The sequence below is a fragment of the Falco punctatus genome (genome assembly GCF_963210335.1).
Source record: "Falco punctatus genome assembly, chromosome: 8".
Classification (NCBI taxonomy): domain Eukaryota; kingdom Metazoa; phylum Chordata; class Aves; order Falconiformes; family Falconidae; genus Falco; species Falco punctatus.
Window position 1 is genome coordinate 24,283,009 of NC_137588.1, and position 19,626 is coordinate 24,302,634.

The window sequence follows — 19,626 nt, forward strand, 5'->3', positions numbered from 1 at the left end:
GCTCAGGTCTTGAGCACAGGTAGGGTTAAATTCCATTCTCATTGAAGGCCACTCACCCTCGCTTTCTAGGACCTGTGTGAGTAAGAGCAGTATCATTTATGTAGTGTCAGTTACATGGTACTGCTGTTGTCTGCAGAATCTGTACAAATGAGGAAGTTCTGCTGGAATTATAAGCAAAGTTCTTAAATGTTTTCTTTAAAACATTGTGATACTGACCTTCTAACAGGTTTGTACCTGGTATTCTTGATCAGACATGACAGAATAAAATCTGGCATTTAATTATAAGATTAACTAGTTGATCTGTGTGCAGTGTGTAATCTTGAAAATGTACTCAAGAACCCTGAAGACAGTTTGTGGGTAATGCTGTGCCTTCACATCATTAGAAAAAAATATGTAGATGCCAAAAGATATTTGCTCAAAATCTACTCATTGACAGGGGTGTGAATACTTTGATAGAACAGATCTGTTCTACAGTATCTTCTTATGCAAGGTAACAGCCCTTTTATCTTGTTTATAAAGATAACGAATATCTTCATCAGTCTGCAGAAGATGATATTATTCTTTACAATGTTGAAATGAACTACCCAACTACCATCATGACTAACAGCACAATGGTACGTACCATTTCAAGTAATAAAAAGGCAGCAAAATACAGTTGTGTTTCAAGTGCCAGTTTAAAAATGAGTGGATTAAAACCTTACTCATCAAATCGTTATTTAAAGGTTTTTTACTAGAATCTAATCTATTTCTTAATCTTTCAGAAACAAGTTAATGCTTCAAATTATGTGTTGTCATCAGACAAATATTTCATAGCTCTGGAAAGCAATTATTCAAAGGTAATTAATATATCACTTAATGAAATGTTTGGTTTTCTTGAGTATGTTGTTCATTGCGATTGCCATAGATAAATATTTCTTGGTACTTGAGAAAGGGGTAGGTTGTGAAAAGACAGCTGATTTTTTTTTAATTAGATTGTCTTTTTTCAAGTGAATAATATTATTTTCTTGCTTAATTTTTGCAGCTGTGGAGATACTCTTATACAGCATCATACCACATTTATGATCTCATATATGGGTAAGGCCTGGTATTTCTTACAGAGAGATATGGCGAATACTCTTTAGTGATGTGCTTGCAAGCATTTCAACTGAAAAACTCCACAGTAGTGTGACTACCACTTGGCTTTGCTCTTGCCTGCCTGAATCTGTCAGGTTACCTGTTAGCTTGAAAAAGGTGGCCTCTAAGAATATCATACAGTCCTTTCGTCTACTCTTCCAGGTATCTGGACTAATTAATATTTCATGCCCTCAAACTTTTACTGCCCAGGATTCTCATCGGGTTTTTTTCTTCTTTGCATAATTTTCTCCCACCCTATCTTGGCTGCTTCAGTCCACTTCAGTCTCACACATGATGTCTCCATGCCCTTCTGTTTACTAATTCATCCTTTTTATTGTTGATCTAATATTTAGCTTCCCTAAAACTCTCACATGTCTTTTAGCGCTCCAGTGAACTTGTAACTATCCATCCTGGGTTCCTGAAAAGTTTACAGCTTCTCCCATGGCATTTGGCCTCCTTCCCAAGATCTTCCCCAAACCAATCCTCTTTCTACCCAAGTTTGAATGCGGCAATCTTCTTCCCCCGTCACCTTTTTATGCCATAAGCAGCTGCGTGACCAAATGCTTTTTAGTTCTGAGCACAGGGGCTGCACTGAGCTGCTCTACTCTTGGGAAATTGTTGGCTCAAGGTGACAGGCAAAGATTGCTGCAAGCTAATGTGAGTAGAGAGGTACTGCATGTGGGTCATGATCCTTAATAAATGTTGTAACTGCTGCTGTTATGCTTGCCTCAGTGTGCTGTATCCTGAGTTCACATTTCCCAATAACTTGCTGAGACTGCAGATAGAGCAAATAACTATAGATGCTTGTGCAGTATTTAGGAAGAGATACAGCTGCCTTCATAGGCTGTTGGATATGTTTTCATAGGGTTGAGTTGCAAGCCTTTACCAGCACCGATGCACAACATCACATTACTGCATGTCTCACTGCCTGCCTTAATTTTGCATTGCTCAAGAAACAATAAGCTGTTAGAAAATCTAGCCATTCATGAATTTTATATGAATGTACAATATAATGATGCATTTGCACTGTGCACAAAAAGCCATCTCAACTTCTTTCCTTTTTTTAGTGGTTTTGTAACAGAAAATCAGCTTCCACATAAAATTCAGTATATATCCTGGTCACCCGTTGGACACAAATTGGTCAGTAAAGATAACCAAGCACTAGAATGATTTTGCTTTGTGTGGCTAGAAGACATTTATGTGCCTTTGGTTATTATTTTGTTAGGCTGTATTTTTGACAGGCCTGTGTGTATTAACCTTGGTTGTGAGCAAGAATGAAAAAACAGTTTTAACTTGTTAAAATTTAACTTGTCTGTGTCTCAGTAGAAGAATCCATGTTCTCAGCTACGTTATGTGTTGCAGTTCACTAACCAGTCTTTTTTCAAGAATTGACCAACATCATTGTATATAGTAGTTTCAAGATCTGAAAACCAAAGTGTTTTCCTTTGGCACTGTACAACACATGAAATTACTATGGAGATTTAGAGATGCAGTATTTAAAATCTTTTCTAGAATTTTTACTCTAGGGAATGGCTGCCATATTCTTATTATAAAAAATGTTATTTTCATCTTTTTAATAGCTACTTCATAGCCAAGTATGTATTTCTCAGTAATTATAATAGACATATTGCAAATAGTAACAAGTTCAGAAACTTCTTTTATTAACAGTTCCAAAGCATCAACCCAATAATAGTTAGTGGTTTTTTAACTACTTATCCGGTATTGACAAAATATCTGTGCAAGAAAAAAAATTTAAACACCATACTCATTTCTGAAAACACTCAGGGAGTGGGCTAAACACGAATGGACAATTTATTAGGAGATTTTTTCTGTGTTCTAAGAGAATATTAGTTCTCTTAATTAAGTTAAATATTGTTATTTCTTTATCAAGAATTCTGAACATAGAACAAAATGAATATAGTCTCCTGTCTTGCTAGTACTAATAGCCTGTGATGCTTTAATACAATAGTCCTTGTATTGTATCTGAGAGTTTTAGGAGTTGCTTTGGGTTTTTTTCAAAGCATAAAGTAGTTAAAATGTTACACTGATGTTGCTAACAAATGCTTATAGCTTCAAAAGGCCTGATTTTCTAAGAAAGCGATGTTTCTAGTGCTGGCTTCTTAACCATATGTCCATTCATTTGATTGACATTTAGAGATACCCAAGGCCTGCAAGTATTTCTTGCAAGAAGTCTCTTTTGGTAACTAATTTACTAGAAAGGAACAAACCAGCCCAGACAAAGTAAAACCTTTTTTTGTCCCATCTCACATCACCTAGGCCTTTTGACAGGTTTAGAAAAAGTCCAATTATTTTCTTTTTAGTTGTTACATACTTGTTTTTATCTTCTACTTTTGGTGGAACCAGAAGGAAAAGTCATGAAACATTTTGTCTGAGGGTCTCGTAAAAAATGCAGCAATTTGAATGAGTTTCAAAGACATTTTTTTTATGATTTTCCACACCTAAGCTAGCCACTGAATCCTCTGAAGTTTGTTAAAATCAAAGGAGTTGTTCAGGATTTGTTGTGACACAGTTGAACATAGAATTTGGTTTGTAATGTATAATTTATTTACTGAGGTACCTACTCTTGCAGAATTTGCAAGGACTTTTAGCAAAGCATTTATTTCCTATTTTGTATTTATTATGTCTTCTTGCTGCTATAATGTAGGAGCATTGACTGCAGATCTTACTCTAACCCTTGTAATTGGTGCCTATACTCATAAGAAGTACTTTCTCGTCTTTAGGTATATGTGTATCAGAATAATATCTATTTGAAACAAAGTCCAAGAGAGGCACCAATTAAAATAACTAGTGATGGGAAACAGAATACAATATTTAATGGGATTCCTGATTGGGTCTATGAAGGTAAGTAAATTTTGAAGGGCAACAACTAACATGTTAATTGCTTTGTTTACCTGGTTCTCCCAATCCATTCTAAAATATCTGTGATGATACATTATTTATAGATCCCTAAGGAATACTTCATTTCCATATTTTATCTGTTATACAATGACTGCATTTTGTGTTCATAGTGTGTAATCGAAATTCCGGGTCTTTGTTACTGAAACTATATCAGAATTTTGCAGATTGGGCGCAGTGGCTGGGAATTAAGCTTTAATGGAAGTTTTAATTTTGGTGAAAATCTGGCACATCAGTGCATGAAAAGAATTAAAAAAATGCATGCACACAGGAGAAACGCAAGTGAGTTAAATGGGATCTGTGTGCCTGTTTTGAGAGTTTTTAAGGCCTTTCAGAATTGAGATGTATACCAATGTGTTTGGTGTTACTTATTTAATATAACTCTCTATACATGATTATGTTGCTAAGAATAGAATGCTAAAATAGATTAGAAGACATAATATTAGATTACAATGATACATTGTTATGAATGATTATTTTCTTTTTCTCAGAGGAAATGCTGGCAACCAAGTATGCACTGTGGTGGTCTCCAAGTGGAAAATATTTAGCATATGTACAATTTAATGATTCTGACATACCAGTTATTGAATATTCATATTTTGGTGAGGACCAGTATCCTAGAAAAATAATAATCCCATACCCAAAGGTATGTTTTGTCATTCTTTGGACTTACTTTCTGCTGATAAATGAGTTATAACAATGATAAAATTAACTCTGCTTAAAAATTATTGTATTACAGTGGTTAAATCCATTGTGGTCTAAATTAATGAAAGAAAACAAACTTAGGCCAAGTTCTGAAAAAGGTATAGGTATGTTCAAGATTGTAGATATTTAATAGTATCAGTGAAATAAATGAAATTACTCATGTGAGTAAAAAGCATAAAAAGCATGTGCAAAAGTGCATGCTTGCAAGATCAAACCTTCCTTTTTTCAGTTCAGTTTACTTATTGTGTTATGTTAACTATGCAGTGTTATTTTTCATTACAGTAAATGAATTATGAGACATTTATTATTTGGCAAAATAAAGGCTATGACAGCTTCAGGTTATTTGCACACTTCATAGGGCTTTTTGTTCTCAAGGGGCTTTGGATTTTAACTGCTTTCAAGTGCCAGATCTAAGGCAAGAAGGTTTGGGTTTGCATTTCTTCAGCATGTATTAGAGAGCTCTCCTGACTCTTGTCATGTTCATATGATTGCAAGTGATCATGTTAATGTGCCTTAAGAAGTTACTTACCTGTCATCCGGGTTACAGTTCTAAAGTAAAGCTGGGTGGTTTAGACCACACATAGAGGAGAATTAAAAAAATAATAATGTATGCAATGAATAAGCAAGCATGAAATCAGTTTAAGCTAAACCATTTTATTTCACTGCTGGGATGTCAAAGAACACGTGCAATCATGTGCATATACTTCTGGAATTTTGTGCCAAAGTGTAGTGTGTGCTGCAAAGTTCCACATTGCAAATAGAACACTGCTTCCCACCCAAGTACGTTTTCTGTATAGAAAGGCACTACATTTGACTGTTTAAAAGGTGGTCGTCTTTATATACAAAGTGTTGCAAAGTTAAGTAACATACTCTTGCTGTAGTGTGTCTCTGAGGTGTTACAAGACCACATTTGCCCTATTATATTCAACTGGATACATATTTTGTAACCTATCTCCTTTCCTGCAAAAAGCATTGTAATTTTCCTTGATCTGAATTGTTCAGAGCCTGATTTGAATAACCTAAAACATTTTCTTTGAAGGCTGGGGCTAAAAATCCTACGATTAAAGTGTTTATTGTAGACACTACTAACGCTGAAGCATCTGGTCCCAAGGAGGTGCCAGTTCCTGCAGTCATAGCATCCAGGTAATGTGCCCTCAAATGTCTCCTCTTTTTTTTTAAAAAAAGGATCTGTCTGTTTTAAATGCTTGAACCTTGGAGTTGTTTTCTGTTTCTAATAGTGGAGTGATATATTAATCACTTAAAGGGATCAGAAGCTAATTAGAAATGTTGTAACTTGATTCTGTCTGTCCATATGATACATTGTTACAAAGGACAAAAAAAAATCCCTAAGACAGTAGAAACTTTGCAATTGTCTTCCACCCAGCAATATGGGGGACATAATCTGTAGCAATGCTTCTATATTCATGTTCTTTAATAACCACCATTTTTCTTTTTTTCCTTTTATTTTTTAGTGATCATTATTTTACTTGGCTTACTTGGGTAACAGATAGTCGAATCTGTGTGCAATGGCTAAAGAGAATCCAGAATTTTTCAGTCTTAGCTATTTGTGACTTCAAAGGAGACTCAAATACTTGGGACTGTCCAGAGGTAATAAAGGTGGAAATACAAATTTAACATTGCTGAAATGAACATTTGCTAAATGAAAATTTGCTAATACTGGCCATGCACAGGTTGCTCTGACTTCCTTGCAGAAGTATATTTAATCTTGCCCTGAAAGTAATTTGGAAATAATAATTTATAATAAATAACTTGGAAGTAATTTCAGAAATAATTCTGTACCTGCCATAATTGTATTTTCCAATGTTTGATCACATTAATCTTTTAGCTACTAGTGATATGATATCTTCTTCAATATTTTAATTGCTGGGAGAGGGATGAAAAAAATTAACTGCATCAACAAGAAATAAAATCACCAAAATATTTTTAGTGACACCTAAATAACAATCAAAGCAAACAAAGCAACAAAAGTAAGAAGAATGCTATTGAGCAGCTTTCAGTAGTGTTTTTTAGTTCATTCTTGCTTCCTTATCTGCAAAAGTAGAACCATATAGGATCTTTATATTTTTAAAGAAAATATTATACTACATTGAAATTTCATACTAAATCTGACTAAATCATGTCCTTTACGATTAATGATAAATTAGTTGAAAGAACATACAGATTAAAAGCGAGGCAGGTTTTCAAGGGGGAGAAATTCTTCTGTCTTACGAAATCATGTAGTTGGAGAAAGCAAACAAGTTTTCAGAAAAACTATCCCTTTTTCAGATCTGAAAAGAGAACTTCAGGCTAGTTGCAACAGTAGCACTATGTTTTGTTTAGACGTGTCATTCTATCATTAAGACAGTTTAGAGCGAAAATCGTGCTCTGTTGAGCAGGATAGCTTAGATAGCTGAGGTATCTATACCTATATGTAGATACTTATAAATCTTATGTACAGAAGCCTTTTTGAAAAAAACATTTCTTTAAAAGACCCTGTAAAGCCTGAAGACTGAACACTGATAAATTCATATAGATCCTGAAGGAAAGGATTACCCTGAATTTCAGTAACTCTAGCACAGAAGTCTCATTTGTTGTCTTTTAATATTGATACTGTTTGCATGTCTTGTTTTTAGAGTTTATGGTATAGAACACCTATAAAAACTAGCATTAGGCTAAGAAATTCAACTAGTGGGAAATAAAAGGCAACAATACTTATAAAAGTGTTTTGTATAATTCATAAATTATAAATTCAAAGTTTATTGACAAGCTGAAAATGTTTATTACTCTATGATATGACAATTGTTGCAAATTTAAAAGCAAGTTAAGGTCATGTTCTTTAAAAAATATTATCATTTAGGTAATTTTCCACAGAGAAATATCTTAATTCATTAGGAAAGAATACGTATTTACTGCAGCATTTGATGTGTTTCCTAAGTAATTGTTCCACTTTTTAAGTACATTAACATTTTTCTATCTCCCCTCCAAGTAGCCTACATTTTAATAACTAAATATTTTAATGTACTGAAAAAAATAATCAAACATTCTAGAATTCTATCACAGTCCACCAAAGTACTTTAACACAAGCTTAACTTTTATTTATTTCAGTAGGTCTATTTATGTGTTTAAAATTAAGCATGTGCTTAATTGCTTTGCTGGAACTAGACCAGAACAATTAACATATTGCAGAACTGTGTTCATGATCCCTGTTTAATCGCATTTCTCCATAAAACCTTATTTATGGAGTCACTAGTGACGTTTCTATAATCCTATATTTATACAGTGATACAATGCTTTTATCACATTAAAGTTTGCACAAATGGCCAATTGAAGGAGTGTGAACAGATGGGAGTGCTGCATTAGCTCTATTTGCCGTTAGAAAGTATATCTTTGTACGTTTCCATTGGCAAAAATAGTTCTCTTGTTGATTTTATATTAAATTGAGACTCCAGTGTACAGTAAATGTGCTAGGCTTTATGTACTTGAAAATAATAACAAAATGTAATCTACAAGATGTTCCTAAAACATTGATTCATCAAAAATGTTCACGTGTTCAAGACTTGCTCATGTGAATAGACCACAGAAACCAATATTTTGGTGAAACTATTCATGTGGTTAAAAGCTAGGCATGTGTTTATGAAACTGGGATTTCCTATAAAGATGCCAGTTCTCTAATTAAGTTCTGTAAATAATTTAATACACAGAAAAATCCCATAGAAGTCAATGGGACTACTCATATGAGAGAAGTTAAATATATACTTAATATACTACTTCATCAGGATCTGAGCCTTATTTTAAAGAAAGGAAGAGAAATTCAGGAAGCAGATACAAAACAATACATCCCAATTTTCTTTCTTAAAAAGAAGTAAAATCCATATTCTCAGTGGAGCCCTTGCAAAGTACTAAACAGTCTTCTAAGGGGCAAGTACCTGCAACTTGTGCTCAAAATAGTCACTTTGCAAGGAGTAAGGTGAAAGGGAGAAAGCGTAGTTCTGAATGCTAATGAGATTACATGAGGATAAAAAATACAAACCATATTCTTTAGAAAGCAAATTTGTTGAATTTATTTCAGTCTTTGAAGAAATAATGTATTAAATGAACAGTATAAAGAAAGATTTGCAAGGTAAAAAAACCCCACATCGTTGAATGCGGAATTGTTAAATATTGAATCACTTGCTTCATCCACCAAGCAAGATATTACACCCTTCAATGAAAAAATCTTAGGAAAGTATTGAAAATGCAGTAGAAGCTCTAGAAGTAAAACATAAAATAAAAATGTAAAAGCATCTTTAGCTGCAGGAGGCAGTGATCCATTTATGCTCAGTATAAGTTTTTTTTTCAAAATGAGCTTTAGTAATGTTACAAGGAGTTATGACGTGCTAAACTTAGATCCATAGTCTCAGGATATGATAACCTGGGTGATTTTTGCTCTCAACATTATCTTTGCCAATCCTTAATTCTTCTTTCTAAATATATATTTGTGAGATCTTTTAAAAGTGTTGAAAATCAAGCCCTTTAATATCTCTGTCAAGCACCAAATATGGAGACCCTTCATTTTCCTGTACTTTCCTTAGTTAAAGTGTTTTTAAGATTTCCAAGGTTTACATATGAAAGATGTACCTTGTAGTCACATTATCTGCTGTTATAAATCAACACCACAGCTTTGAAATGAAAGGAAATATGTCAAATGAACTAGCTGAAAATCTAACACAGATTTTTAATATTATTATTCCTGAAAATTATTTTACCTGTTGTTTAACTGAAAAATTCATGAGATTAAGTAGTTGTTAATTCTTGCTTTCAGTGGAAATTTGCATAAGGTTAAAAAAATTACTTTACATGTTATTTAGCTCTGATGATAGCTGTTAAAAAATAATATCTTAACTAACATATTGGTATTAATACAGTAATATTATTTACTCAGACAAACTTCAAGTCCCAAGTATTCTAAAATTCTCTTTTACAGGCAGCTACAGATTTTTTATTTGATGATACTGAACTTTTATAAACTCCATCTTGATCTTCTTAAAGAGTGTGTTTGATTTTGTTTTTCAGAATCAACAGCACATAGAAGAGAGTCAAACAGGATGGGCAGGCGGAGTAGGTTTTCATAATGTATTCAATTTTGATTTAATTAAAAGCTAAGCTTTCTGCATCTTCACAGGAGTGTTTTGAAACATGAAGCACCATTCTGAGTCATGTACCTCTACTGCTTAAACCTACTCCACTTTAGGTCTGAGACTTTTAATGCTGTGCTAGGCACAGTATCTGGCTACCTGCTTTCTGAGTTTAAAAACTCTTTCGCTGTCTCGTTTTGCAAATCTTTAGACCAACTGATTAGACACTATACTGAAGGAATGGATGTCATGAAAAGAGGTAGGTTCATACTGCAGTGTAATTCTTAAAATCATCCTGGAGGCAAAGAACAGATGTAGAATTCCTCTGATGTCACTAGGGCAAGAGATAAGATCAGCCATACCATAGCATTTTAAGAATAAAACCTGTTCATTCAGAATATTTTTTGTGCCAAGTGCTTCACATCTTCAGCTAGGGAGGAACCTTCAAAGTCTCCCCACTTACAATGGTGGTTGATACTTCTCCGCAGTTACCCCTAAGCAAAAGAAATTTTCTCTACCCAGTAACCTTTATCTCGAAAGAGACATAACACCTATATTTGGGAACTCACAGTAAAAACAAACCTGCAAAAAAACTTTAAGAGCATGAGATCAGTATTTACAATCATATATTCTAACAGCGAATATGTATTATTGCTTATGTCTGCTCCTCAGGCAGGTGAAGTGACCAGAATTCAATGTGGGGATTCACATTGTGAAGGCTCACACTGTGCCTGAATATCCTTATTTGATGATTACACATTTACAAGGATTAGTTATTTTACTTGGTCCCTTTCTTTTTTTGCCACTTCTCTTGAGGTTGTGATAATGGATTTTTATTAGAGCCAAAGAAATTGCACACATGCATAAATCCCTGCTTTAGCCCTTATGGGATTTCAAGCATTAGCAATATTAGAACCAGGCTCTGGAACAATTCAGCTTGTGGTCACAGGTTTAGTTGAGCTTGCGTTAGTATTATTCAAGAGTCACGTTCACTCAGGAATGCTTGGTGCTATGTTTGAAGTTCTTGGAGGTCATTCTGTAGTCAAGTTTTGAAAATAAAACTCACAGTAGCAGTAACTCATCCTTGACTGACAATTTTAGTAAAGAGGTGATGGTTTGAAAGGAAGCAAAAGTTGAGTGGTCTTATCTGGGGTAATCTGCTCTTTAACGTTAGTGGAATAGTATGGGAACTTCAGATATCCATTTACCGAGTGCTGTATTTGCTCAGTGAATCAGCCAAACTCTATGGTCCACAGGATTTTCAGCCTGGCACCATTTGTGCACATTAGGTTTACTCATCAACTTATTTTTTTAAAAATCATCTCTACCTATTCTTAAATAACTAAAGAAAGGTCATTCAGAATATACAGAAAAAATATTCCACTTATAAGTAGACCTTGCATTTGTGGGGTACTTGAGCTATCTATATTATCAGCTTAAGAAATCTGACATGTCAGGGTAGAAACTGTAATGTGTACTGACTGGGAGGTTGAATATCACAGGTAAACACTTGTGCAAACTACTTTCTCCCATCTGAACCGATGAAGTAATCTTGTTTCTTTCAGTATGTGTATTTAGTATCTGTACTTTATGTATATGTATATGTACTTTATATGTATATGTACTTCAGTATCTGCTAAATAGCTTGGACAGTCTTACTTACTTCTCGTCTACCATTTTTCTTCCATTGTTTCAGTTCTTTGTTTCTACACCATATTTTACATCAGACAGCAGTTCATACTACAAAATTTTTAGTGACAAAAATGGTTATAAGCATATTCATTACATCAATGGCTCTGTGGTAAGTCAAGCAAAGTGTTCTACATTGATCTACTGTAAGTTCTTGAAATAATTCTACAATATTCAGCAACATCTATGTCTTGCTTCACAGGAGAATGCAATTCAAATTACAAGGGGAAAATGGGAGGCAATATATATCTTCAGAGTAACAAATGATGCACTGTAAGTATCATGAAGAAGAGAACATGTAAGTGTTGTCAGTAAAAGCGACAATTATTTGAACATCATTTGTTAACTCAAGTTATAACTAGGTATAATTTGTTTTTAATCTGAGTGCATACACAACAAATTTGTATGCAAACGCACTGCACAGGTTTCCAAACTTGGCTTACTTATGGGAGATGCTTTGCAAATTGCCCTCATTTTTCTGTTTTTTTCAATCACCCATCTTAGAGACACTTATGTAGAGATACTTAAATTTAATCATGTGGTTGATGCTCATACAAATTGCAGTTACTTCTCTTTTTATGTTCTCTCTCTCAGCTTACTGTATAGATAGATACACTTTACATAATTGGAGTGATTAGATCATGAGAATTAAGATAGAACTCCTAGTTATATGGTTTACTGGTCATCTAATAATTTGTGCAAAGATTTAGTAAGATGAAAGGTATATAAGTTTAACTTACTCTTCCATCACATGCAGAAATCTCAAAAATTCTAAATTAACTTCCAAGACAGCTTTTCATCTTGATGCTGGTTCATAGTTCATCACTTTATGGATTATTTATTAACATATACATGAATTTGCAGTTTCTATTCAAGCAATGAATTCGAAGGATATCCAGGAAGAAGGAATATTTACAAGTAAGTGTTATCAACATTATCCTAATGATACTAGGTTGATAGAAGATAGTTCTGGATTTGTCAGTAAAATAATTTAGTTTGAGGATGATTAAAGTGTAATTTAACAAGCTATTTTAACTAAATCTTGACCTCAGATCATATCTGAGAATTAAGGAGAAACAGCATCTAAAGTTTAAATATACTCTGGGGGGAAAAAAGTTATAAAAAGGGAAAACATTTGTTTTTAAATTTACCTGCTTTGAAAGTACAGTGCCTGAGCTTTAGAATGTGAGACAGACACATGTGAAGTTAGTTGTAGCAAAGTAAATATTGCTTTATGTTATTTTTCTCCTAGAATCAGTATTGGAAGTAAACCTATCAGAAAACAATGCATTACTTGCAATTTAAGGAAAGAGAGATGCCAGTACTATACAGCAAGGTTCAGCGAACGTTCTAAGTATTATGCCTTGATCTGTTACGGTATGTATAGCATGGGGGCAAACATATGATCAGTCGTTCGTTCAAATATATCAGAGGTGTAGATAATGCTGATTATCCCAAATGACAGCTAGATGAATTATAGGAATTTCACAATAACCAGGAGAGATTTCCAGAAATAAACTGTTCCATGTCCAAAAACCTTGGGAAGATGTTTCAGAAAGTACAAATATTTTCACTCTACATTTTTTTTTTTACTTTTTCAACAGAAATCTTAGGATTTTTAGAATTAAAAACAGGTTTGTGGAAGTCCTTCATGGCACAAAACAGATTATAATCTGGCTCGTCAAAGTCATGCTTTTTCTTGCAGCAGCAAGAGAAGGATTTGGAAACACACACTGATTTCCAATTCATGTGATCAAAGTTAGCTGTAAGAAACTACAATGTGTCTCCCAATTTAAATTATTAAAACCTGTGTCAGCTGCAAAATGTTGGATATGTAGTAACTGAGAACATTTTTAATAACTGAACTAAGAAAAATTCAATTCATCAAGCTGTGTGATCATTGAAACCATTTGTAACACAGAAGTATTAAATGACATCTTAGCTTTTTTGAAATGTTAGGTGATTTCAGTGACCTGAGGTTTCATCCATTGCTGTAATCGAAGAACAGTGAAGTCATGATCTAAAAAAGAGGAAAGAAAAATATCCAAGGTTTTCCTTTTATGTTTCATATAAAGTTTACTGTTCTTCTGATTCTGCACTGCTATATCAGATAAAGAGTTCCTTAGAACTTCCATTGAGCAGAGAAGCAAATGTAGCAAATAATAACACCTTTCAATCATTCTTGCACAAAATAGTCAGTAAGGTCATCACCATATGAAAGCCACTCACGTTCACAAATATGATGTGACATGTTCTCAGAAGAATGTTTCACATTGTTAATTCTGCATTCACCTTATGTAATCACATCTAAGGTATTAACTAGATGTCACTTCATCTCTAGGGAGGAAGAGTTTGTTAGTAAAGTTACTTCTATTATGTTTGCTAAGCAATGCCTGTATGTAAACAAGTCTATGTACACATAGTACCTTATGTATTAAGTGCAGGAGGGACTAGTGGGTTATACAGCAAAGATTCAGATTTGCATATCAACTTCGAGCTCTTTAACACCTGTCAGTTACCAATGTTAATGTAATACACACTCTATCACCAAATTCTAGCTTCAAACTATAACCTGCCTTCTCATCATTCTTATGACAGGTCCCGGGATTCCCATTTCTACTCTCTTTGAGAACCATGGTGACAGAGGTACTGCAAATACCCTGCCTGTTTCTGAGCAATTGTTTTTCTCATTTATCTTCACTATGCACATCCTCTAATACAATATTTAGGAGTGTGATTAAGAACCCGTTCATCTAATTTGTTATTAAAATACCTTGTGTCTTTCTAGGTTTGTTAAACAGTAAAATCTAAATATCAATGAAGACACTGATGTCTTTAATTTCATTCCTGAGTATAGCACTTTTATAGAAAAACATGCAGATGTTTTTCCCGTTTACACACTAAGATGCAATGAACATTGGCAACTCTTTGTCTACCAAATATTGAGTCAAACTTTGTAGAAAACAGTACTGTGATTTCCAAACTATTCCTTTTCACATTTGGATGAACACAGGACTTTTTTTGCATGAAGCAACCCTACCCTATACAAAAGGCAACAATGTACTATTTAGAGTTTTCAGTTTGAGCTATTGTACTGTACCAATTAGAATCTGGATCAGGGACTTACTCTTCAGCCATCAGTAGAAATGTCAGGGAAGAGCAGAAGCTCTTTCAGATGATCAGTTCAAATAACTGCTTCAGACAAGGTGTAATTATTGACACAAAATGGGAACTCCAGCATGAAACATAAAAAGCCCTCGTTTTTAAGTAGCCTGTTAGTGAGGACTGTTTGCAACCAGGCCAAGCAGAAATTTGCTAACCATGAAAATATTAATTGCTCTCTTTCTCTCAGAGAATTTCTCAGAGAGGTTTCTCTCTCTGTCCCTTGTTTTTCCCTAAAAGTTCTCCAACTCAAAGACCTTGGTCCTGAAATGTTATGAAAACTAGCATGGTCCTGTAAAAAAATTCAGTGTTTTGGCATTCTTCTTTCCTTTCCCAATAATCAGTGGAAATGTACTGGTAGTTTTAATGCTAGGTCTTTACAGTTCAGCTCATATTGATAACCCACTATTAACTGAGTGTTGTCTGATCAGAAGACACATAAAACCATGAGGAAGACAAATGCTGCAGTGTTGTTAAGCTAAATTATTCAGTATTGGTTCATGTGGAAGTCAATGAATTGCAGCATAAAATTATTTTTTCTTCTGTAGGAGTTTTTACATCTTGGTTTTTAACCACTTTAAAATGCTTGCAGATAGGGAAGATTGGTCAACATGTCTGTTGCAATGGTGCTATAAAACCAGTGTGTTCTTCCAGTATTTCTTTTTCAGAAGGTTTAAAGGTTTAAATACAGCTAATGTATGGATGTTTTCATATTTAATCCATTGTCATAGCTCTCTGTTTTCCATGATTCATTACTTGTGTATCTAGGGCCCCTACTCTTTCCTTGTCAAATACGAATTGCATGAAACGTAACTGTAAAGAACATGTTCCTTAACCCCTCTGCAGAAGAGAACAATTTCATTTAATGGATCTTCACCAAGGTTTCATGATGCCTTACTCTTCTGTGCTGTTATTCTTCAGGAATAAAACAAATTCAGACTTGTCTTTGACTTTTTCATGACCTTTTTTGGTTTCATTTTCCTTCAGTCCTTTGCTTTCATAATCTCTTCTGCGGTGCAAAACTATTTTTAGTAGATCCATTTTCACTGCAGTTGGCCGCATTTTGAAAATACATCACCCATGAATTTTAGTAGGAGGCATGCAGTTAAACTAACATACGCCAGTTTGGAAGCTCCTTCCAGCATGCCTACAATTCATTTGTGATAATGGGCAAGTTTCAGGAGTTTTGAGGGGAAGGATGGAAAGGTTTCAGCTGCGTTTGGGTGAGTATCTAAAGCTAGGATGATCTTTCAGCCATAAAAACCCACTTGAATCTGCAAAACTTGTCGAGTACTTTGAGAGAACAAATTCCAGCGTTATAATTCTGGCATGTCCTGAGCACTATCTAGCTCAAGACAGGACAAGAGAAGGACTATTGTATTTTTTTTTAACATTTTCAGAAACAGGAAGTGGTTGCCATTAAAGAAAGAAAGAAAAAAAAAAAAAGTAAGCTAACAAAAATCTCCTACGATTTTAAAAGGTTCTTTCCTTTTGAAACAAGATAAAAGTCACAGATGTTGATTCTGTACAATATTATTCATCCATCACTACTCATGGGAAGACACATAAATAAGCAAGTAATACCCAGTGGATTCACAATACATGTACTTCTGCAATCTATGCTGGAAATTAACTCAATTTTAAATATTAATTTTCAAATTATAGAACTGCAAATGGGGTTTAAAGCTAATTTAAAAAATTAATACTTTTTAGATTTAAAAAAATAACAACTAAAGAGGTTTATAAAGTATACAGTAATATATTTCCAAGGACAGTTGTATGGTAAGTCTAGTGCCTTTGTGTAGGATTATACCATACAGTGGTTAAGCAAGGGTTTGCCACAACTCCTTAAGAAGTGGAATTTCCTGCATTATCCCAGAAATATTTCCAAACATCTGTTCACTTAACCACACTGCCCAAGGGTCTCAGACGTTAAACTGATGTTACTGTGGTAAGCAGGAGAGGAGATATAGGACTGTGTTTTTCATGATGGGATGAATTTTGCATTTCCAGCACCTGCTGTATTACGAAACTGGGATGAGGGCTCTGCAGGAGAAAGTAATTTCTTCATAACATCCAGGACTCTAACATTCAGAGGCCACAAAGGAAATTATTTGCATTCAAAAATGTAAAAATCTTAATATTTGTGCACTATAATACCAGTGCCTTGCTTTTATTTAGCTATATGATCAAACCCAATTAGAAGTGTCTGTGTTGATGTCATTACTCTGCTTGTAAAATTCACAGGTTTCCTTTCTGTTCTAATACCACAAAATAAAGGAATCTCAGTTAATGAAGAGGAATTAATAATAAATTAGTTAATAATTCAAGCATTTCTTTTACTTAGAGCTCAGAGTATTGGAAGACAACTGGGAATTGCAGTCTGCTTTGCAGGAGATCAAACTGCCAAAAGAAGAAATTAAAAAACTTGAAGTGGATGGTATAAGTAAGAATTGCACATCTTTATTATACTCTTCATTTCTACCATTTTAATATTTTGCCTTTCATTTTGTTACAGTACATATTGTCTTTCTGTAGAACTAACTTGTTAGCCTGTCAGATTAGGAAGAAAAGGCTTGGCTTTGCCCTGTTTGACAACCAATTTGTGCCTCAGGGTAACTCTCAGTAAAGTAGTAGTTAAAATACATCTCTGCTTCACTATGCAATTTTTTAAAAAAAAATTTTATACTATTGGTAAAGTGTTTAAATATTGTGTAAAAACATTATAGTATGGTGGTAATAAAATGTGAAATGTAAACTGCTGTTCATGTGTTACACATTATATTGACTTGCATACACTTGTTTTCCCTAGTGACTTCAAAAACAATATTCCACGGTAATGAATCAGTCTAAAGTTTCCAAAATTCATTTCTCATAATCTTAACAACAGTTATATTCCTGCTTGTGTTTTTCTAGGCACCTGGAAAACTGAAAACCTAGAGTTAGTGAAATAATAATTTTATGCATAGCTAGATTAAGAGTGGGAACTTTATTTCTTCAAAGCTTTCTTCAGCTCAATATAAACAGTTACTTGCATCAGTTCTGATTCACGGTTCATACATTGTGTAGTTTGCGTTAATTCATTTCCATATACTCTTACATCAAACTTTGTATTATGCTTGGAGAAATAATTTTAACTATAAACAATATAATTTTAATATGTCTTTTCTAGCTTTGTGGTACAAAATGCTTCTACCCCCACAGTTTGATAGAACCAAGAAGTACCCTCTGCTTATTCAGGTGTATGTAACACTTCCTTTCTTTGAACATTGTTGTTTTGTCAGAAAACATAGTTTAACAAAACCTAGGACATTTGCAATATTTTAAGAAGGAAAAGCAAAACTACTTAGTTCTGTTTATTTTGTTGTGGTGGGCATTTTAATATTTTTCTGGAATAGGAGTTCAACCTAATGAAAATCAATGAGATTTTTAATGTTAATTTTAGCATGGCAAGAAGTAGTTCCTCAGAGAAAGAAAAAGAGTAAAAGCATGTGAGCTATTGCTTGGAGTTTTTAGCTCTGATGCAGCTTCTGTTTATCATGAGGCAGTCTGAAATTACTGATTCCAGCTTTGTTAATAAGAAAAAAAAAACAAACACCCCTAAACCATGTGGACTGGCTTCTTTGATCAAATGTTACTTCTAAAGAGCATTTGACATGAATTTAACTTATTGCAGGCAGGAAAAGAGCATAAATTGCAGTGGTGCAAAAAAAATGAGAGGCAGAAAGGAGAGCTGAGTGGGTCTAATAAACCTTACATCATTTTTTATTAACCAGTGATTATCCAAAGCTCCAAAAATGCTAAGTACGTTTGAATGAAGTTTAGAATAGAAGATTAAGTCAGTTGTGTCCTTCAGGCCAAATGTGTAATTTGCATTAGGCCATTTTCATAAGGAGTGTCTCTCTGTATTGCTCAGCTATGTGGGGTGTGTTCTGCCCACAGCTCCAACACCACATGATATTCCCTACTGAAACAAAGAAGGTCTGGGGATGGCCAGAAATTGTAAGGAGCTGTACGTTTTTCTTCTGTTTTCTTTGGCATTCCTGACTGCATGTGGAGATCAAATGCAGAAAAGCACCAAAATGGGCTGTTACACCTAAAGAATTTGGAGAGAGGAAGAATTGAGTCTTTGAGTCATGATTCTTCCAAGGATTCCCCTTAGGACAGGCATCTGATGCTGCACCCCTTAGTCTGAGCTAAAACTAGTGATTTGCCTTAGGCATAAGACCTAAAGGATTGAAACGTGTTTTAGATAGCAAAATCTCATAAATATATGAAAATGGTAGTTGAACTGTTTGTCTACTGAGCTTTCTGAACCACAGCCATATAGCAAAATACTTGTGGAGAAAATATTAGAATACCTATAGCTATAGTCCAGTATCCAGTAATCATTTTTAAATTTCTAAATATGAGTTGAAAATGTGTGAAATTTCATCCTCAGGTACGGAGGACCTTGCAGTCAGAATGTAAAGGAAACATTTAGCATTAGCTGGATAACCTATCTTGCAAGCAAAGAGGAAATTATTGTTGCTCTAGTGGATGGCAGAGGCACAGCTTATCAAGGTGACAAGATTTTGCATGCAGTATATCGAAGACTAGGAGTCTATGAAGTTGAGGACCAAATCTCAGCAGTGAAGTAAGTGGAGTATCTCCCTGTATAACTGTTTTATTTACATAATTTCAAGAAGTAATGTGAAAAAAATATTAAATATACTTCTCAACCTTTCTCCTGGAGAGCTGAGGTCTCCAGGAATTAAGACGAGAAGACTTGTAGAGTTAAATTATTACTGAGGTGTTTGATGTCAGCAAGGTTTTGTGTGGCATATTAAGTCCATATACTACTAAGTCCACATTTGGACCTCACCACTTCCATTTTATGAGATCATCATCAGAGGCTTCAGACCTAGGCCTAAGGAAATAAAAGTGT

General features: G+C 34.2%; 1 protein-coding gene across 1 annotated transcript in view; it reads left to right on the forward strand.

The window, feature by feature from the left end:
• The window catches only part of FAP (fibroblast activation protein alpha), a 45,223-nt gene that overhangs the window by 13,923 nt on the left and 11,674 nt on the right, over positions 1-19,626 (forward strand). The window contains exons 5-21 of the mRNA XM_080399114.1: positions 520-614; positions 762-836; positions 1,022-1,074; positions 2,181-2,253; positions 3,855-3,975; positions 4,521-4,675; positions 5,774-5,877; positions 6,207-6,342; positions 9,787-9,831; positions 11,545-11,649; positions 11,740-11,810; positions 12,402-12,455; positions 12,790-12,914; positions 14,136-14,183; positions 17,047-17,145; positions 17,872-17,941; positions 19,141-19,335. Of these exons, the coding sequence (XP_080255240.1) occupies positions 520-614; positions 762-836; positions 1,022-1,074; positions 2,181-2,253; positions 3,855-3,975; positions 4,521-4,675; positions 5,774-5,877; positions 6,207-6,342; positions 9,787-9,831; positions 11,545-11,649; positions 11,740-11,810; positions 12,402-12,455; positions 12,790-12,914; positions 14,136-14,183; positions 17,047-17,145; positions 17,872-17,941; positions 19,141-19,335 (1,624 nt within the window). The remainder of the gene's footprint in view (positions 1-519; positions 615-761; positions 837-1,021; positions 1,075-2,180; positions 2,254-3,854; positions 3,976-4,520; positions 4,676-5,773; positions 5,878-6,206; positions 6,343-9,786; positions 9,832-11,544; positions 11,650-11,739; positions 11,811-12,401; positions 12,456-12,789; positions 12,915-14,135; positions 14,184-17,046; positions 17,146-17,871; positions 17,942-19,140; positions 19,336-19,626) is intronic.